The sequence below is a fragment of the Pteropus medius genome, unplaced genomic scaffold, assembly GCF_902729225.1.
Source record: "Pteropus medius unplaced genomic scaffold, Ma_sr-lr_union100, whole genome shotgun sequence".
NCBI classification, from domain to species: Eukaryota; Metazoa; Chordata; class Mammalia; order Chiroptera; family Pteropodidae; genus Pteropus; species Pteropus medius.
In genome coordinates this window covers 15,696,872-15,716,563 of record NW_024349225.1, presented here as the reverse complement: position 1 = coordinate 15,716,563, position 19,692 = coordinate 15,696,872, and the positions used below count along the sequence as shown (strand labels likewise).

At 60.2% G+C, this 19,692-nt stretch overlaps 1 protein-coding gene across 11 annotated transcripts in view; it reads right to left on the bottom strand.

The window, feature by feature from the left end:
• The window catches only part of RXRG (retinoid X receptor gamma), a 121,671-nt gene that overhangs the window by 17,941 nt on the left and 84,038 nt on the right, over positions 1-19,692 (bottom strand). For 8 of the 11 annotated variants that reach the window (XM_039881574.1, XM_039881577.1, XM_039881571.1 and 5 more), the window contains one exon: positions 2,212-2,459. Coding sequence is in view for 2 of the 11 variants with exons in the window: in XM_039881569.1 (XP_039737503.1) it covers positions 2,212-2,459; positions 14,102-14,150 (297 nt within the window). In the remaining 9 variants the exon portion in view is untranslated. Of the gene's footprint in view, positions 1-507; positions 687-1,294; positions 1,451-2,211; positions 2,460-14,101; positions 14,269-19,692 lie in introns of those variants that run through there. The other 3 variants (XM_039881569.1, XM_039881570.1, XM_039881579.1) reach the window with 3 other exon arrangements.

Below are 19,692 nucleotides of genomic sequence, written 5' to 3'. Positions count from 1 at the left end.
ACCGCTGGCCTGGACCGTTTTGTCTGAAAGCTAAGTGTCTCCCCAGGGACACATTGGGTGTTTCTGGAGATTGCTCAACCACTGACACGTTTAATCTTCAGCACAGAGTTCAGTGCATGCTGTTAAAACGAACTTCTCTAGAACCTTCCAGCGACAGAGGACACCTGAATCCACGACAACATAGCTGTATAATATCTATCACCTAGGTATGACAGCACAATAGTAATAACAATAATAACGACGATGATAATAATAATAATAGTAATAAGTGCTTAAGAACCAATCTTTCAAATCCACGTCTCCGATTTCCATAAAAGCCACTGCGGGGTCACAAGGGCACAGCCTGTAGCCCCACGACAGCGGGGAAGAAGCTGAGACGCCTGCTGGTTTGCAGAAGGCCGCAGAGCCCTCCTTGCTCCTCAAGACTGTAGGTCCCACGAGCCGAGCGAGAGCCGCAGTCCCTATGGCAGAGCAGCCCCTCCCGTCCCCTCACCCCACCGCGCTTACCGGGCCAGGTCACGGGAGGAGCAGGGCCCCAGACAGGTGCCTCTCAGACCCCGTCCCACCCAGGGACGGCAGGGCGACAGGAACAGGCGCCCCGGTTGCTCAGGTGCCACCTCGCCGTGTGGGCAGCGAGGGCACTGGGTGTCCCGTATGTGTCCTCTAGCTCACTGGGCAAAGTGTCACTGCTCTGTGGGTCCCCAGCCCACGTGCCGCTTGGTGTCCGGCCCACTGAGCTCCTCCAGGACTTGGCAGGCTGAACACGGGTCCCGGAGCCAAACCTGGCCTCTGCACACGGCCCCGCTGGCCAGCGCCAAGCTTGCGGCTGACCTTGCAACCCCGATCCCTCTGTACAGACAGAGTGGCCCGGCCGCTCCCCGGGCCAGCCTCGGCTCGGTCGGAGGCTGGCCGGGGGCCCGGGGCTCGCCCCCTCCCACCCGGCTCCCACGCCGCCGGCTCCCAGCTCGCCCCGCTGGTTTCTCCGTGGCTGTCCGACTGCCGTCTGCAACTCTCGTTCGCTCGCTTGCTCTTTGTCTGTCTTGCCTGCTCCATTGTGACTGCCGTGAGCATGAAGACTTAGCCACCTACTCAGAGCGTGTCCCCAGGTCCTAGGACAGTGTCGAACGGTGCCTGACCCGCAGGGGGACCCCGCACGTGGGTGTTTCGGGGCACGGGAGCCCCTCGCAAAACTACTTCTGTTCCAGAACCTCGGCGCATCTTCCTGTCTCTAAGCCACTGGCTCTGACCTGTTTTCCTGGAAGCCACTCGCACGAAAGAAAATGAATAAACAAACCTCTTGAGGGCCCTGCATTCCCAGGGCACGGTATCACCAGCGCCGCCGGCCGCAGGGGTGACGGTGGCATCAGCACACGTCCATCGCCCTGCCGTCCGGTCCCCACCCCTCCGGGCAGCGGCCCACCCTCACGGAGTTCGCCGGTCCCTTCCTAAGCCCCCTCGTTCTGCACTGCAGTGACGTGCGTGGCTGCCACCTCCCCCACGAGGCCCCGCAGGAGCACCGATTCGCTCACAGGTGCCCGCACCCTCTGCAGCACCTCCCACGAAGGCGGGCCCAGCCGCCGCCCGGCCCACGGAAGCTGGAGCGCCCGACGCGAACCCACAGCGCACTGTGCTTGCCCGACCCCGCTGGGCCTCGGGCACGCCCGTGAGACACACGAGGACAGCCTGCCCCGCGCAGCTGTTGCCCTGTTAGTCGGGGACACGAGGAGCAGACAGGCGCCCAGCCGCGGCCCGGCCCGGCCACCCGCCCGCCCTCTGAAGCAGAGCCAACCTACCCAGCACGTCAACTGCGGGCGAGAAAAGGCACGCGTGCGTTTCTGTGACGCGTGGGGATTGACCGCCATATGGCATCTTCGCGGTGATGGCCGGCCGGCACGAGGAGGGCGGGCTGGCGAGCTCCGCATGACGCCATTCGAAGGCCGTGACAGGCGCGTCCTCGTGTCCCTCACGGCAGCAACGCCGCGTCCACCACGCGCCCCCCCCCCCAGAAGTGCTGGCATCACCTCCGGGGCCGAACCGCCAGGCGGTGGCTCCCTCCTGCCCCGTCTCCTGGACCGTGAGGCGGAGCCGGCTCTGGGCGCGGCCTGCTTGAAGGGAGGCCCCACAGGGTCACGTCTGCAGGGACAACCGAGTCCCCTCCGAAGCGCACAGCAAGCAGCTGCAGAGCCCTGGGTTGGCAGGGAGGACACCTACCTGCGAGCTGGGCGGGGCCACCAGGTTGACCCCTGGAGGGGCCGCCAGCGCGCCCGAGGGCGGGCCCAGGGCAGAGGTGATGACTCGGTACGGAGAGCCCAGGGCGTTGAGGGGGGTCCCCACCGTGCTCAGGGTCCGCGGGGCGCTCACCGGGGTGTCCGTGTAGCTGGAGTGCGTGTCCGCCGGCTTCCCCGTGGACAAGCCTGCCGACGGGCTCACGGATGTGGCACCGGGGTGGCTGGGGGAGCCTGTGGGGAGAAGAGCAGCGTGAGGGGCTGGGAGGACAGAGGCCCACCCCTAGCTTTGCGCCCCGTCCCCTCCCTCCCTCCCGGCCACACCTGTGCCCCCGAGGAGCTCGCTCCCCCCGCCACCCCGAGCTGGGAGGACGAAGGCGAGTGGGGGCAGGGCGGGAGGCCGCTGCAGGGGGCGCATGCGCGCGGCGTTTCAGCCCCCTGAGCCCCGCCCGGAACCCGCCTTGGACTGCATCAGGTCAACAGCCAGGACCACGGGGGGCACCGCCCACAAGCGCCCAGGCCTGCCCCTGGGCCAGCCAGACAGGAAGGACAGTCGGGACCCACCCCCAGGTGGGAGGAGGGGTGGCGAGCAGGTGCGCAGGCTCCAGTTTGCTGCCCTGACGGGGGGCCTGTGACCTGGTCACAACGGAAGCTGCTGGGCGCTGTGCCGGGTGCTGGCGGCCCCCACACCCAGGAGAACACAGCGGTCCCCACAGCCCCGCCTCTGACAGCCGCCTCCTCGTCGTCCCTGGGAGGTCGGCGGCTGCTTCGTTTTGCTTCAGATTCACATAGATGAGTCCTACAGCATCCGCCTGCCTCCGTCCGACTGACCTCACTGAGCACATCGTCCCCAAGGTCCGGCCCAGTCGTCGCAAATGGCAGGACTTTTCCTGACTAACACCCCTGCATGTGCTACGTGCCACATCTTCAGCCACCCGGCCATCGGCGGGCGCTTGGGCTGCTCCCTGGCTCGGCGCTCGTGAACAGGGCCACAGCGAACACGGGGCGGTGTATCTTTCCAAGCGGGCGTGTTCCCGTGCGGCCATCCCCAGCACAAACACCCACCCGAACACCGTCGGCCGCTTCTCGTGAGCTTCCGCTCGCCGGGTCCAGGTCTGGCCATGGAGAGGACAGTCGCCGCCCGATCGTCCTACCTGGGGAGTTTCGGTCTCTCGGGGAGAACCCACAAACAGGGACGTCCCGGTCGCCCTGTCCCGAGTCCCACCGCGGGGGAGAGCCGCAGGGGAGTGGAGCCGGGGCGCCAGCGAACAGGCCTCGGCAGCTTCGGGGAACCTCCACACGGCGATGCATGTCGGATTCTCAGCCTGCGAGGGTCAGTCAGCCTTTTGCAGGAGAGGAGACTCAAGCCATCCCCCCCATGCTGCCCTCAGTTCCAGGGTGACGTGCTCCACCTCTGTGGTCTGGTGAGTTTTCATTCACCCTTCAAGGTCTACCGCAAGTGTCACCTCCTCCAGGAAGCTTTTCCTGATACTCCTGGTCTGGTTTGATAATTCCTGTTTTCTAAATAACAGCCAGTTTATTTCCCCGTCTCTTCCACTAAACTGGGGGGCGGGAGGGGGGACGGATGTCCATTTTTGCTTCTCCACCTAAAGCGTGGTACCTGGCACTGCCCGGGTCGGGAGTGGCAGAGCCCAGGGTCAAACTGTCCATCAGGAGCCCACGCTCTCTCCTGTGTGCACCGCCAAGGACAGCAGGGGTGCTCTGAGGAGCCATCACGTCACCAAGTACAAGACAAGTCCACTCTGAAGTGATCTCAGGCTGGGAAGTCACCTGAAGGAGACGGTCCAGGGCAGCGTCCAGGGACCACGCCTGGAAAACCGAAAACCCTCCGGACGGCCACCATAGAAAGAACGGTCTGGACTCTATGGAGGCCCTGAGAGGCCACGACATTTACAGAGGCCAGAGGCCAGCGTGGACCTCCAGCCCATCACGGACACAGTGTGAACCTGCAGCCAAAGTCACTGAAGGCATGGTGGCACTATGGGTCAGGGACGGTCTATGATAAGGCCCGAAGCCAAAATGACCCAGGCTGGATTTCAGAATGTGACCTCTCTGAACCTGAGTTTCGTCACCCACAGATGGAGATACACATGGCCGGTGGCCCAGCGGTGGCAGCTGCGATGACTTACTATACTGCAAATGTGTGAGGGGGCCTGTGTCTGGCCTGAAGGCCACTGTCGGTCAGGTACTGAAAGGGTTGAGCCCAAGCCGGCCCCTGGGGAATGCTCCTCAGGAACCGTCACTTCCAGACACTGGGACGCACCAGCTCGTTTACAGTGTTTAATTTTCTGAGTGGTCACGAAACAGCCACTGCCCCGGGCCCAGCGCGTCCCTAGCATCCCAGCCACCCCTCCTCCAGGACCTGCATCTCCCCATAACCCAGCCGGACACCCAGAGGTCCCCCATGCTGACTTCCGGCCTGAACGCCCGGTGCCCCACAGGTCGTCATGTGTTTTTAATTCCAGCCCCTCGCTGCCAACAGTTATCACTGCGGTGCCTCCCCCGGTCCCTGAGATGGGTGGGGTAGACGCTCAGAAACGTTTGTGGACTAACCGGTGAATGGGGTAAGTACATTACCCTACTCAGAGTCCATCGACAGAAATTCTCTGCATAAGAAATCTATGTCCCAGAGGTTTACCAAAACCTCTTAAACCTCTGAATAACAAACTGTGTGCACGTGTGTGCGCATGCATGTGTGTGCAAGTGTGTGTGTGCACTGTGTGTGTGTGCGTGTGTATGTGCATGCATGTGTGTGCGTGCACATGTGTGTGTGCGTGCTGTGGGCACTTACCAGGAAAGAGCAGCCTTGGTACTTAGAGCTATGGGATTCTTACCAAGGTGAGGGGGTTGCTTAGCAACCCTGGCCTCAGCCAATGAAAGCAAAATGCCATGCATAGGCCTTTCTGACTGGCTGGCTAGGAGCAAATGGCGAGCTGTTCCCACCCCTTTGCTGTGGTGCCAGGGCAGGGACTTTGCTGTCCCATTAGCAACCCTCCTCAGGACGAGGAGAACTTGAAGTGAATTGTCGGTAACAGTTAACGCACACCCATGAGGAAGGGGAAGAGGGTACACGCTTGCTATTCCTAAGGGCCAGTCCCCTCCACCTGAAGTCTGGGAGCACGCGGGCCCTGTCCCACCGCTCACCCCCACAGAGGGCGCCATCGCACACCGAGCCCGCCACCATTCCTCCCGTGGAGGGTGTGGGCTCCAGCAGATGGCAGACCACTCAGACACCCGCCTCTCCCTGCCCAGAGGGACCGCGCACGGCCCCGCCCTGCCTGGCTCCCCGGGCAGACAGGCTGCTCAGGGAGGCAGGCAGGGCCCGGCCACGGGAAGGCACTTTAATGGTGCTTTGGGACGGCAGCAACAGAAAATATTTGTCAAGCGATCGCCACGAGCCAGACATGCTTCTCACACTTGACCTATCGGCACCTTTCACACCTGCAAAGGTGAGCCTGGTGCTCACTCTTATTGTGCAGATGCAAAAACCTGGAGACGAGGGGCTTAAGTAACTTGCTGGGGATGGGGGGAGGGGGGGAGAGCACAGCTAGTGGTCCAAGTGGCGTTCCAATCGGGAAAAGCAGCAGACGGGGATTAAATTCCATCTAATTCCAGCCCCACCGTGCGAGACGCCGCCTGTGCGGCTCCTTACAGCAGTTACTCAGCTACCCGTGTTTTTAAATCATAAAAGACATTTATCCTGGCACTCTAAAATCTGGACAAATAATATCTAACGTTTTAGGAAAAGCCTACACAACATGTTGTTGTTTCTTCCTGGTACATTTACAATCTAATGATAAGGAGAGTGGGAAAAACCTTAAAACAATATTGCTCCAGTTTGTCTGCAGTCGTGATTTAAAATATCCTTGTTCGATTGAGGTCTACACCGCAAACTTGGGTAAAGTTAGGAAAATAAACAAATCATTATGAAAAATACAAAATGGGGGGAAAGAAACCCTAAGTTGTAGCTTTCTTGATATATATACAGTAATTATAAATTTTTTTACATTTAGAAAAGTCGTTAATTAAAAATATTCCCTCTTGTAATTCTCAGTTGGCAAGTTGAAAATTCCATTTAAAGCAGCGGTCCCCAACCTTGTTGGCACCGGGGACCCGTGCTCCCGTGAGAATCTAACACCTGAGGATCTGAGGCGGAGCTGAGGCGGTGATGCTGGCGCTGGGGAGCGGCTGCAGATCCAGATGCAGCTTCTCTCCCTCGCCCGCCGCTCACCTGCTGTGCAGCCCGGTTCCTCGCGGGCCAAGGACTGGTACCGGTCCACAGCCTGGGGGTTGGGGACCCCTGATTTAAAGGATCGACAAAACTCAGGCCACCCCAACACTCACCATGTACGGGCCACAGCTTCCCCTTCAGGCGTCCCCTGGCCCAGACTCTGTCCCAGATCCTGCCCGTCCCAGCCCCACTCCTGGCCTCTCTCAGGATTCGACCCGGCACACTCTAACCCGGCCCCTCGCAATTCAAACCCCAGCTGTGGTTCGTTCGTGGGCTCCCAGCTCAGCCAGACCTCTCCCTTCTCCTTCTGCAGGAGCCGGAGGGCGCTCAGAGCCAGGGACAGCAAGGGGCAGTTCTTACATTGGGCCTGTTCTCGGCATTTCCCAGAGCGGCTCGGCCAGGAGGCAATTCACAGGGCGAGGCTCTGCACTTCACCCACGTGGACACAGATAGAGAGGCTGACTTCCGAGGGCGGGCGTGGGGAGCAGAGGTGGAAGCCCCGGATTAAGATGGGAAGCCTGCTCTCGACTGGGAAAACAGAGGGACAGAATGGAAGGGAGGAAGACCCTCCTTCTGCCCCCAGGCTCAGCCCCCGGGGGGCCTCTCGGCAGGAGTCTGAGGAGCAGAGAGGAGCCAGCAGATGGGCTGACCTGCGTGCAGGCCCGCCGTGGCCAGCCTTTCAGAGCCCACAGGGCAGTGAGTGCCACTGATCCCTGAGTCCCCAGAGGAGGAAGGGTGGCTGGCTCCCGTTGTTCGGGGTGGGGGCTGGGGTCGCTCCTTCCAGTGCCTGAATGGGGAGGGAGGGAGCCCTCCCCCCCCACCAACTCCCTTCCTTTCCACCCTCTCCCTCCACCCCCACCCCTCCCCTAAAACCTGTAACGATGGAGGTAGTGAAAAGCAGGCAAAGATTGATAATCGGCCTCATTATTACCAGCATTATATATAATTATGGCAAAACCTAACTCATTTGGATCAACTGAGAGAAAAATCAGTCTAAATTCGTGACAAGCTGGCAGATTACTTTTAAATTACAATTTTATTACTTCTAAGTAACACACGTGAAGAGTTTGTTCCAAGTACTACAAGCTAATGGTTATTAAGTGGGGATTTTATAAAATCTGCTTTAAAAGACTCTTGTAATTAACACCCCGTTAATATGCTAATGATGCCTCTGCGATGCTTTTTAAATCGGGGAAAACAGATGTAACTTAAATAGGCTCGACACTTTTACAATCTGATTTGCTTAACAAACCTTTTTGGGGGTTTTTTTGTTGGGTTGTTTTTTGTTGTTTTTTTTTGGCGAATGAGCAAATGCAAACTAGTTTCTACCGCGACAATTTAATCACCATCCCAAGTTAATCACGTCATAAATTAATAAGGCCATATTGTTTTGGGTTAGAAAACAGACTTTCGGGACTTAAACTATCTCATTTCATAGAAGAAAAAATAATCCCAGAGAGGTTGATGACTTGCCCAAGGCCACAAAATCGGGATGAAAATACGTGTGTGGCTCGCAGTCCGAGTTTACTCACCCAGCGCCTGACAGTCACGTGACTCTTTATAATTCCGCGCTGCTCTCTTATACCCACATTATCTGGTTCGGTTAAAAAAATATTTGTCGAGTGCCTACTGTGCGCCAGGCCCGTGCTGGGAGCTGTGGACATAGAGGTCCCCTCCTGGAGGCCACAGTCATTTCATCTCGTTCACGTTTTAGCCTGGCTCGGAGCTGTCAGCAGGCCAGGGCTTGTCCCCCTCAGACAAATCGGGGAACCGAGGTGCAGAATGAATAAGGGGATCTTTCTGAGGGCCAGTCATGAATTATCACGGACCTAGATCCTGAGTCCAGTCCAGCACAATTTCTGCCAAGCCGTCTGCACATAACTATGGCATTTTGCTTGCTCCCCCAGGACCGAGTCACGAACCCTGCGGGCACAGGCGGCGTCATGCTGCCCAAAACGCAGGAGCAGGTCCCAGGGAGCAGGGCCCACTGGCAGGGAGGGGCAGCCTGTGCCTCCGGCCGGTTCTGTGGACCGGACCCACGTCCCAGTAGGTGCACCGCGGTGAACACCAGCGAGAGTGTCAGGCGTTTGCTGAGGGTGGCCCTCGCCCCTGGTTCCCGCCGTCCTTGACCCCAGCCCCGAGCCCCTCCTGGCCCCGACTCTGTGTTCCACCGTGTTCCCTGCCTCCTAAGGGCTGCAGTCACCCTAAAATGCGGGGAACGACGTGCGCCCCCACGGCAGCGTCACCGCCGGGCAACGCGACCCGCACGGTGTCCCGGCCTCCAGGTCCTCTGGGCCCACGCGCCTCGGGTCCATTCGCTCAACCTGAGCCCAGGAAACATCTCCAGACGCGCTGCAGGCTGCAGGCCTTGTCGTGGTTTGTGCGCCCCTGGAGGGCAGGGGACGGCCCTCATCCTTGGCGTCCTGCACACGCCAGGGGCTCAGCCACTGTGTGCTGAACGGGCATTCCCGGGGCAGGAATGTTCTTTCTCTGCTGGCGACCTCTGACCTTTGCCCTGCTGCCTGCATGCCGGGGCTGAGGAAACACAGGCACCACGAGCCCCGCCCCCTCTGAGAGCCTGGTCCCCCGTGACACTAGTGACCAGCAAAAGGAGGGACAAGGAGGACGGCAAGCCACAGGGATGAAACCCAGGCGGCCAGCCTGGAAGGAGCGCCTCGCGCTCCGTCACCCTCTGCCTCTCCTCTGTCGTCCGGTCCGCGCTTCCTGCCTTGAGGACCAGCCTTTCCGCCTCCCGAGTTCGGCCGTGGGGTTGAGAAAGCCCGTCTGGAGTCTGGGCCGATCTTAAACCTGGAGGCTCTTGCTGGCGCCCGCCCTGCCTTCCTCGGTCACGGCTCTGAAGGGAGGGCAGGCTCCCCGAAGATGGTGGGGTTCCGGGGCCCGAGCTCCGCTCCCCTTCCGCTGAGAGGACGCGCTGATGCGTTAACACAGTTTTCTGTGTCAGATCCTGAACCTCCGTGGGGTCTGATGCTCGGGTCAGGCCGACCCCCTCCACGGAACGCTGGGTACAGAACCCCGGCTCCGTCAGTGCCACGGGCTTCGAATTTTCCGCCCAGGGAAGGGGAACTAACATTTATTGTGCGTTTACGATTTTCCAGGCTTGATATTTTCGAATCCCTGCACTCCGGAAGGCGAACCCCGACCCTACGGGCAGGTGTCGAACCGAGGACAGGAAAGGCCCTCCGTGGCTTAGCCCCCCGCACCCCTCCTGACACCCCGGTGGCCCCCAGCGACTCGGGGGAACCCAGTTTCAAGACTGCAAATGGCTGGCGGTCCTGGGCAGCCGCACCCACTGCCCAGGTGCCCTCATCTGTCACTGAGGAGTCAGCGACCCCCCGGCCCCTCTGCCGGTGTCGAGGGTTCGGCTGTGACGGGGAAGCCGGGGAGGAGCCATGGCCCGTCCTCGCTGGAGGACGATCAGAAACGATGGCGACCTTCCCCAGCGTGGCCCCCGGGGGCTGGCCAAGCGCTCGCTCCCGCGTGTTCACACCTTGGCAACGATCTGAGCAGAGGCCACAGTGCTCACCGTCTGCCTCTTCGGGGAGGTGGCACGCGGACCCTGCTCCAGGAGGTGAAAGCGGGTCTCACGCGTTAGAATGAAGCGGGGTCCCCCGGGGAAAGGGCTCGACCTTTGCCCTTTCAGCGCCGACAAGGGCCTGGTCCCCTGCCCCCCACGTACGCTCATTCTACTCATCCGCCACGATTATTTATGTTCGAAAGAAAAAATGCATCGTGACCCCTAAGGAAGCTGTGAAGAACGGAGTGACAAAGAGTATGTGGCTGCTCTGACACGGCGGTGCCTCTGGGGCAGCGGCAGCTCTGGGACTCCACCCCGCACCTGCCCCCAGCAGGCAGCAAGCCACCAAGGTGGTCCTTGCTAAGGCTGATGAGATGCTGCACGTGACACCCTCGGGGGAAGTCTGGCACGTAGTAGGTGCCTGATCAGCGGCATGGTTTTCACTCTCGTGACGATGACTGAGTCGGGACCCCGGTCGGCTCAGGAAAGTCGCCGGAACCTGGGGAGCATTTCCAGCTCCCAGAATCGCATCTTCCGACCTTCCCTGGGCCCTGTGTTCCCTCACACCTTCCGTCAGCAGAGGCAGAGCAGGGCCCTTGGGGACTGAGGTCCCTCTGGGGGCCGGGCACCCGACCGGGGTCTGGCTGGCTGCCACCTTCTCTGCAGATGCACAAGCCACATCATGAGGGGAAGCAAGGGGCGGGAGTTCACGGGGCTCCGGGCACACTTCTGCCCCAGTCAGCGTGCAGCTCTCTGTCTCTTGGCGAGACTGTAAATGTTTCAGACCATAGTTTATAGTAAACGTGTTCCTTCCTGAGTCTCGTGAACAGTGGCTCCTCCCCACATGGATCCTGGACGCTAGCCACTTACGGCCGTGCAAGGTCCCTACTAGCCACCCACACGTCTGTGGGGGCAAAGTGTGTTCTGGCACCACCTTCCCACGCCACACACATCACTCCCACACACACACACACACACACACGCACCTGCCTTGCATCTCCAACCCAACCCTCCCCATGTCTACTCCTGGGTGACCTGAGACTATTTCACAGATGGGCAGGGTCAGCTGGGCAGGACTCCTACAGATCGGCGGCCCCCGGAAGAGGCCACAAGTTAATTCTCCGCATGTCACCATCCCGAGTGACGGCTAAGCTGTCCTGTGCCTTATTCTGCAGAGGATGGGCCACGAGTCTGCAGCCCATCTGCAGCTCTGCGGCCAGTCTGTGGCCAGAGAGGCCACGAGGGGCAGCTGAGCGTGGACTCTGTAGCCAGGGGCCTGGTTCCAACCCCTAGCTGAGCCATTTTCTAGCTCGGGGACCTTAAACACGTGACTCTGCCTGGCAGTGCCTCCATGTCCTCCTCAACGGCGTTGGTGCCCACTCAGGGGTTGGGTGTGAGCTTTAATAAGCCGACGCCGGCCAGGTACTCGCGGGGTGCTCGGGAGAGGGGGGAGCCCGGCCGCACGCTGGGGATTACTGCCCGATCGCACGGGGCTTACAGGCTTTGCCCCCGTCCTCTCAGAGGCAACGACTGTCTTATCCAGGCCAGCGAATCTCCCCCTGAGCGGCTGGCAATCTGGGACTTGGCAGAGAGGAAGAGAAGGGTTCTCACCTCGCCACGGGCAAGGCCGGAGTGGGGAGAGCGGGCACCCGTGGGCACCACCCTTTGGCCAGTCTGACCAGCGTCCTGTTCACTGCTGGATGGTGGTCTGACAGCAGGTAAGCACAGCCCTGGGCCCAGACCTCAGGTGATGCTTCCTGAGGGTGACACTGTTTGCTTGGAGATCCACACACAGGTCACAGGAGCCCTGTGGTTCTCCCTGCTGACACGTCCAAGGGCAGGGGACACGCCAAGTGACTTCATAGGTGCCACACGACCGGCCACACAAGGTGCAAGGTGGCAGGTGACGCCTTCTCCGACCCACAGCTGTCCCGGGACCCGCGGGACCCGCGGGCTGGCCCTCCGGCCTCCCTCCACGCTGCTGCCCGCCGCCTCCCGCTGCAGGTTCTCAGCCGCCTCCCTGCGGTGAGACGGTCCCTCAGCTCAGGGTCTGGGCAGCCTCTCGCCGGGCGCATGCCAACAAAGTGGAAAACATCCACAGAACCAAACAAAACGACTGTCCCTCTCCCTCAGAGGCCATGGGACAGAGCGGCATCACGGGGAGACATGCGCACCCCACGGCCGGCCCCCCCAACCCCTGCTGCATGGCAGCTGGCTTTCCTCCAGACCCTGGCCTTGCATCCCCTTTACCCCAAACCTCATTACAGACACAGAGTCCCCACAATTACAGAAACCCAAACCAGCAAAGTCTGGGGGTCTTCACGGGTTTAATTTCATTTCCTCAGGCTCCTAATTCATCCTTCTAGAGTAATGTTTGGTTTTTACGTTAATTCGCATGTTAGTACTTGAGTGGGATGGAAGGAATAAATGTAGTAACTTTTAAGAAGCACCGAATACATATGTACGGATAAGACCAGAGTGGCTGCTGCTTCATGCGCTGGCACATTTAATTCTCACAATAACACCCTGAGCACAGGACTGTAAACTCCGTTTTGCAGATGAAGACGCTGAGGCTCAGAGACACTCACTACCTCGCTGCCCGAAATTCCACTGCAGAGGTCACTGCCATCACTTCTGCTCTGAGGGTCGGGCGGGACCTGGGCGGCGGGGGTCTGGGCTCCTCCAGGACGGGCTGGCTGGAGACCCCAGTCACCCAGCGGCTGGGATGGGAGCTGAGAAGGCTTTGCACACCCGGGACCCAGAGATCAGGTGTCCAGGTCACAGCCTTGGCCACCACGCACCCTGGGTCATGTCACAAGACTGGCCCCAGGAACAGAAACACATTCACGCCTGCGTCCTCCCGTCTGGGGCACGACGTACTCGACACAGCACCGCAGGGCGTCTGTGTGACGAGCCTGCCCAAGTGGCCGAGGCCAAGTGTCCCCTCTGCACCCTGGTGCCTCACGCCACGCTCGGCTCATAAAAACCACCGCAGCACCCTGAATGAACGGGCATGCCCCTCCCGACGCCCTCCCCCCCACACACACCCCCGGTGGGAACACATCCACCCGGCGAGATCCCACCGCACCTCACAGAGGGGCTCGTCGGCACAGCAGGCAGGCTTTGCTCCCAAGCCTTCAGAGGGACTGCCATCTGAGGTCGGGAGGGCAGGGACCTCCCATTCTCAAGTCCAGACAAGAACGCGCAGTGTTCCGCCCGCCAGCATCGCAGGGCAGAAGCTCCCCTTCGGCTCCCAGGAACATGAGCTGCCGGCCACCAGCTGACAAGTGAAAGGCCAGCTGGTCAGCTGTTGGTTCCATTTACTCAAGCTGGGCAACTGTGCCGCTGCTGTCACTGAATCCGGGGGACCTTGGGACGAGTGTGCCTGGGCGCTAAGGCAGCCCCTGTGAAGTGTGGCCGGCTGCCGGCCGCTGGGTGACCGGGATCTCCAGCCAGCCTGTTCTGCAAGAGCCCAGACCCGCCCCCCCCCAGGTCCCTCCTGCCCCTCAGAGGGGAAGCGAAGGCAGCGACCTTTGCGATGGAATTTGGGCAGCAGCAGGGGAGGGGACCAGAGGCTATTAGCAAACCAAAGGGGAAAGGAAGACGAGAAGCAAAGCATCGCAGCCTTACTGTTCTCTTTCTAAAATCCCAGTGACAGGGAAATCTGCTTTTAAATAAAACAAGCACGGCCCCTGTCAGAAGGGCCCGGGACCCCTAGCTCCCGTACCAGCTGGATAATAGGTACGCCCCAGCGACTCCCCGCAACTTACACTTTCACACCCCACACACTGGGTGTGACGAGCTCGTTCTAGCTTTGTCTCAGACGCATTCTCACGCGTGTGGGTTTAGACACGCTCCTTAGAGTGCCCCACACCCCGTCCCCTGTCCACTCGTCCCGACGTGTCGGGAGAGCCTCACCCACGGCCGGTCTCGCCCCCCACCCCCGTCTAATGCACACGCACGTGCACGCACACACGCGGAAGCACATGCCGTGTGTGCACGCACACACACCCGATTCAACACGGGCCGGTGCTCCGCGTCTCCCCGTCTCCCCGTCTCCCCAGACGCTGCCGACGGAGCAGCACTCACCGCCGAAGCCGGTGGGAAACTTCACAAAGTGCGGGTAATTCCCGTACATGGTGGCTCCTCGCTCGGGGTCCCGGCGGCGGCTACAGACCGCGGCCTCCGGGCTCGCGGGCACGGCCAGGCTCCCTCCGACTCGGGCTGCGGAGCGTGGTCATCGCCGCCGAGCCGCAGGCAGCGCGGGCTGGGCCGGCCCTCGGGGATTAGCCAGGAATCCGCCTCGCGAGCCGGGCGTCCACACAGCGCTGGGGCCGCGGCGGCGGCGGCGGTGGCAGCTGCCGCCTGTCAGTAATCGAGCACAACGCCACCGCCGCCGAGATCCTGTTGCCGGTCTGATTAACTCGGGGCTGGGCTGCTGCGTGCGACTCTTCCAGCTCCCCGTGGGTCCCCAGAGGTCCCCACCAGTGGCGCGATCTGTTATCCAGGAAGCCAATCGATGTGTGACCGCCCCGCAGCAGGTCAGGAGAGAGGAGGAGGTGGCAGGGCTGGGAGACTCTTTAGGCGCCTTCTCCCTGACTTGCACCCACGGAAATCAATGGGGTTTTATTAAAATGCATGTTCTCACCCGGCTGCTCCCCCTCCCCCTCCACCGACGCGCACGGGCTGGATCTGGGAACGGCTGCAGGGCGGGGGCCCGGGGGGCACAGAGCCCTTCCATAATAAGCAAGATGAGAAAAGTGTGGCACTCCCTCCCCCGTGGCGGCACACAGCCCTCCGCTTGTGTGGGGCTGTCCTGCCAGGGTGGCCGGTGGCCGGACACATGCGGGCTCTGAGTAGAAGAAGCTTCACTGACATTCCGGGTAAGGAGGCCGGGTGGGCTCCACGGGTGGTCATTCCCCGACTGTTCGCTGATGGTGCATTCTCCTAGACCCCATGTCACGTGCCACCAAGTCCTCCCTGACACAGAGATTGTCTTGGGTGGAACCGAGTCTAGGTAACCCTTCGACGTGGGGGTCTGTGATACAGCCTTCTTGACAAGCCACTGCCCAGCCTAGACTTGAATGCCTCCAACGACGGGGAGATCATTACAACCTCATTCCATTTCTGGACAGCTCTTATCACGAGAATATTGTTTATTGAACTGAAATCCGTCCCTTCTCCCTACAGCTTCTGCCCACCGGTTCTGGGCCACACCCTGGAGCCACACGAGGGAAGCCTGTGGGGGCCGTCACAGTGGGGTCTCCTGAAAATTCAGACGTGAGTCCCCCATGCCACATCTACCTTCTCTGGGCAAGCCTGCCTCTTTCCATCATTCCACGTATCAGCGAGTGCTGAAGAATATTCACGACCTATCCTTTCTTTATGAATGTACTTGAACTTACAGATACCCTCATGGTAGAGAAGAGGGTTGGCCAGACTTGGATGTGATGCTTCCGATGTGGCTGCGGGCTCAGGGCACCGGCCAAGAGCTGGCGTGGACCGGAGCGATGCAGATGCGGGAGGAGCGCGGGCCGAGCGCAGCCGCTTCCGGGCAGCCCCCCGTGTTAACTCACGTAGAGCCCCCCACACCCCTCCCGAGCCGCGTCCCCTCTTACACACGGTCTCCGCCCGCTCCTGGCAGTGAGTTTGGCGGCCAGCGCACACTCTCTTCCTGTCGTCCTCCGAAATGGGACATCCGGCCCCATTCATCCACCCAGGTGAATTCCCGATTCCAGGAAACTCCTAATTCCTCCCCCAACTTCAGGACTTCTGGAAATCCGATGACCTGCTTTCTCTGTTTTCCCCACTTATGAATAAAGACGTTGAAAAGGACACAGCAAGGACAATGTCTCACAGAGCGCCGCCTCCGTCCGCGCGTGCTGCCGACACTCTGGCCCGCTGTTTTCTGGTTCCGTGGCCCAGGGAAGCTGCCTCTGCTGAGCAAACCCCTCTCAGGAGCCAGGAGCCAGGAGCCAGGTGCAGAGCCACGGCTCACGGCTCACGGCTCACGGCTCCCGGCTCACGACTCACAGCTCACGGCTCACGGCTCACGGCTCCCGGCTCACAGTCGGGCAAACTCCCGAGCGGCCCCGGGCACACGCTCACCGCGTGGGTTTGTCACGGGGACGAGTGAGCCACGCGTGTTCATCACCTGGAGCAGACAGACGCACGGCGAACGCTCACCGTGTCACGCTCTTTCCACGATGACGATGACGATGATGAGGGTGACGGTGACGTAGCTTAAGCAAGTTTACCCTGTTCTCTTTTTCTCGTTTGTAAAATGGTGCAGCGGGGCCACGTGAGTTCTAGAATCCCCTTGAACTTTAAGGCTCGGTGCAGGCGAATCCGCCCCCCATTCCGCAATGACCTTCTTCCTCCACAGAGGCGTCCGAAGCGTCTCATCAAAGCGCAAACTCCGTTTCCCATCATACACCGTCAGAGAACGGAGCGAGAGATTCTGGCACAATTGGCCTTTTGGTGAACGGCGCCGGCGAGGGCTCTTCCGAGGACCCTAAAAACACCCTTTGAGAAGCTCTCTCTAGAGCCTTGTCCAAGCTCAAAGTCAAGGTGACCCGCTGGTGGTCTGCGGCAGACATCGCCCTGCTCCCCTTTCGCTAAGTTACAGATGTGGTCCCCTTTCCGTCACAGGATAAAGACCAGATTCCACAGCCTGGCGCGGAGAGGCCTCAGCCTCACCGTGGTGCCTCGACCTGCCTTCTGAACCCCCTGGGAAGTGCCTGGGGACGGTCGCCAGGGGCCCAGGGGCCACCACGACCTCGGCCGGCTCACGCTCTCCCGGGGGAAACACCCGCGCCGCCGATCTCACGGAGGTCTCTGGGGTTTGTTCCAGTTTGTGAATCAAACGCGCTGGGGCTCGTGCGTGAGTCTGGTTTGGGGCTGGTTTGGGGGTTCATTTGTCTTCTACCGTGAAGTTCTCTGACGATGTGAGGGAGCAGCTCTTCCCCGCTGCTCCTCCTTCGCTTTCTCTGATGCTCCCCTTGGGGCCTGGCGGCTTCGCTCCCTGCGGGAGCCCACGTCGTGCGTTCCAGCTCCCTGCTCTTCGCCCGTTCACTTTCTCCACCTGCTTCTCCCCGTGAGCCGTGTCCCCCGCACACGCCGGAAATGCCAGTCGGTGCTCGATACGTATCTTCACACTGGAAAACGCCTCGCGGGCGTCTACCCAAACCGCCCCAGCCGGCTTCCCTTGTGAGCCCGTCCACGTGGTTTCACATCCCGTGACGAGCCATAAAGTTGGCCTGAAGCACAAGAACTCGGAATGTGGCTTTTCTTTTTAATCACCATCTCTCGCCTGGCACCTCTGTGTCTCGTCTCAGGCCGACCACCGCTGACGTGACGACAGGACCTTTGCCCTTGCCCTTCCCAGACGACCCTGGGGACCCCAGAGTCTCCAGCTGGTACCGCATTCTCGTTCAGACGTCAAACAAGAGGCCGAATAGCCAGTGTCCGTAGCGGGAATTAGCTCACTCATCCATGAGGATGCCGAACTCGCTTCCTGTCAAGGCTAATGACCCGGTCCCCTTAAATGATACATTCTGCTCTCGTTAAAGCCACCGGTGCCTGCGGGTAGACAGCTGAAAAGAGCACGTGTTTTCACCAGTGTGTCTGACACGGAGTCGGCCCAAAATCTTACGTTCGCCCTGGCGGCGAGAGGGTATAGGCTCTGTTTATGCACATATTTATTGGCTAACGGCAATAGAAAATATTGTTTTGCAGCAAACGTGAGTGAGAAACCAGGCCACGCATTTGATAATTGCCAATAGAGATCAGATGTAAAATTTAGGCACGAGCGTCTCCACACTGATGACACGGAGTAATAGTTTTATATCCACGTGGTACTCGACCTACGGAACAGCGTACGCAGTTTGAGCGCATTTTCCCAAATGCTAAACAGCGCGGACCGTGTCATCCTGATGTAAATGAGGAACTTGAGACAAGGCTGTGACGTCAGAGAAGGAAAGAGCTGCTCTGACAAACTCGGTTTCAGATATAGTGTCTCCCTTGGGAAGTGACAGACATGGCGTGACGTCTAGGCCCCCAGCTCTGACCCTGAACCAAGGCGTCTTTCACCAGCTGACGATCCTTCTGTTATTGATGACGCGCTTCTATTACCGATGTGGGGTGCCTCTATATTGTTCTCTCTCTTTGCTGTTACTCATTCATTCAATTACCATTCAGCCAAACCTTAAGGAGCGGCTTCTGCGTGTCGGCCACTGGGGTTACACGGAGGGACCAGGTGTAGAGAATGCCTGGCCTCGGGAGCTTACGCCGGCTGACGGAGGCGATGGACGGCACTCAACAGTCACGGGCACGATGCGTCATTATGGGCCGTGATAAGTGCTCTGAAGGGAGGTGACCAGACGCGGCTGGGAATCTAATTTACACTGAGCGGTCGGGGCAGGTTTTTTGAGGAAATAGCACTTGTTCAGGGATCCGAAGGACAAGCAGGGTCCAGCCCCCGGCCAGAGCGGCTGGCTGAGTCGAGTCTGCCTGAGGGAGCGGTTCCCGGGCTTGTCCGCCCGCGGGTCACCCAGGAAGCCTGAAAAAGTTAGACGCCTTTCTCCACCTGGCCGGGGCTTGTGGTCCGGGTCCCGGAGCTGTTGAAAGGACCCCGCGTGATTCTCGCGTGCAGAGGTGGGCAACCACGGGAAGGAAGCAGAACCATCTCATGCCAAGGAGCCAAGAAGCACCCAGCAGAGAAAATGAGCGAGCACGTCCCAGGATGATTTCAAGGAACTGGCGAGACCCCCTGGCCCACCCTCCAGGGGCTTCTGAACCGCAGCAGCTCCTGCCTAGCAGAGAGGCGGTGCGGGGCCGTCTGCTGTGTGCGCTCCAGTCCGCCGACCCGGGGTTGCTGCCCGCGCCCCCCACCCAGACTCTGCTGTCGAAGTCTCACCCGCAAACGGCCTGGAGGCCGTTCCCTCTGTCAGTCTCCCCCACGAACAGCCAGTACATCCAATGTCCTCCCCAAAAACTCGCCCAAACCTTTATCACAGCACTGGTTTAACTTCCCTCCCTATCACACCTGGTTGTTAAACTGGCACCTTCTTCTGAGCGTAGGGACAGGCTCTCCCCCATCCCCACGCCATCGAAGAATCTGTCTTTTTGTTTCGCGTACAGGAAGCGCTTGATAAAGGCTTATGGAATGGATGCTGGGATGACAGCCATGAATGTGACGGGCTTCACCACGACCTTCACCTCTGAACTAAACGTGGTCACAGAATGCTCAAGGAAGAAGGACCCCTTCCATGGACGCCTCTGTCGCTTGGCCCCCAGCCCGGCCATGACCATGAAACCCGCTCAGCCAACGGCAGCTCGAGCACAGCCACAAAGGCCATCGGAGCGTGCGGAATACAGAGTAACTGTGACCACGCCGAGGGGAGAACAGGGCTGAGACAGAGGGAAACACAGTCCGTCCAGAGGGACCAGCAACGCAGATACGGGACACTCTATTCCGGGTTAGGGCCAGAGCCGAGGAGCCCCAGCCGAAGAGGTGGGCGTCAGCACCAGACCTCAGGAAAGCCAGCTCAAGTCCCCCAGAGGGAAGCAGGACCGGAGCAGAGCCCGGGTGGGCCCCGAGACCAGGCCGGGGTGGGCCCCGAGACCAGGCCAGGGTGGGCCCCTGAGACCAGGCCGGGGTGGGCCCCGAGACCAGGCCG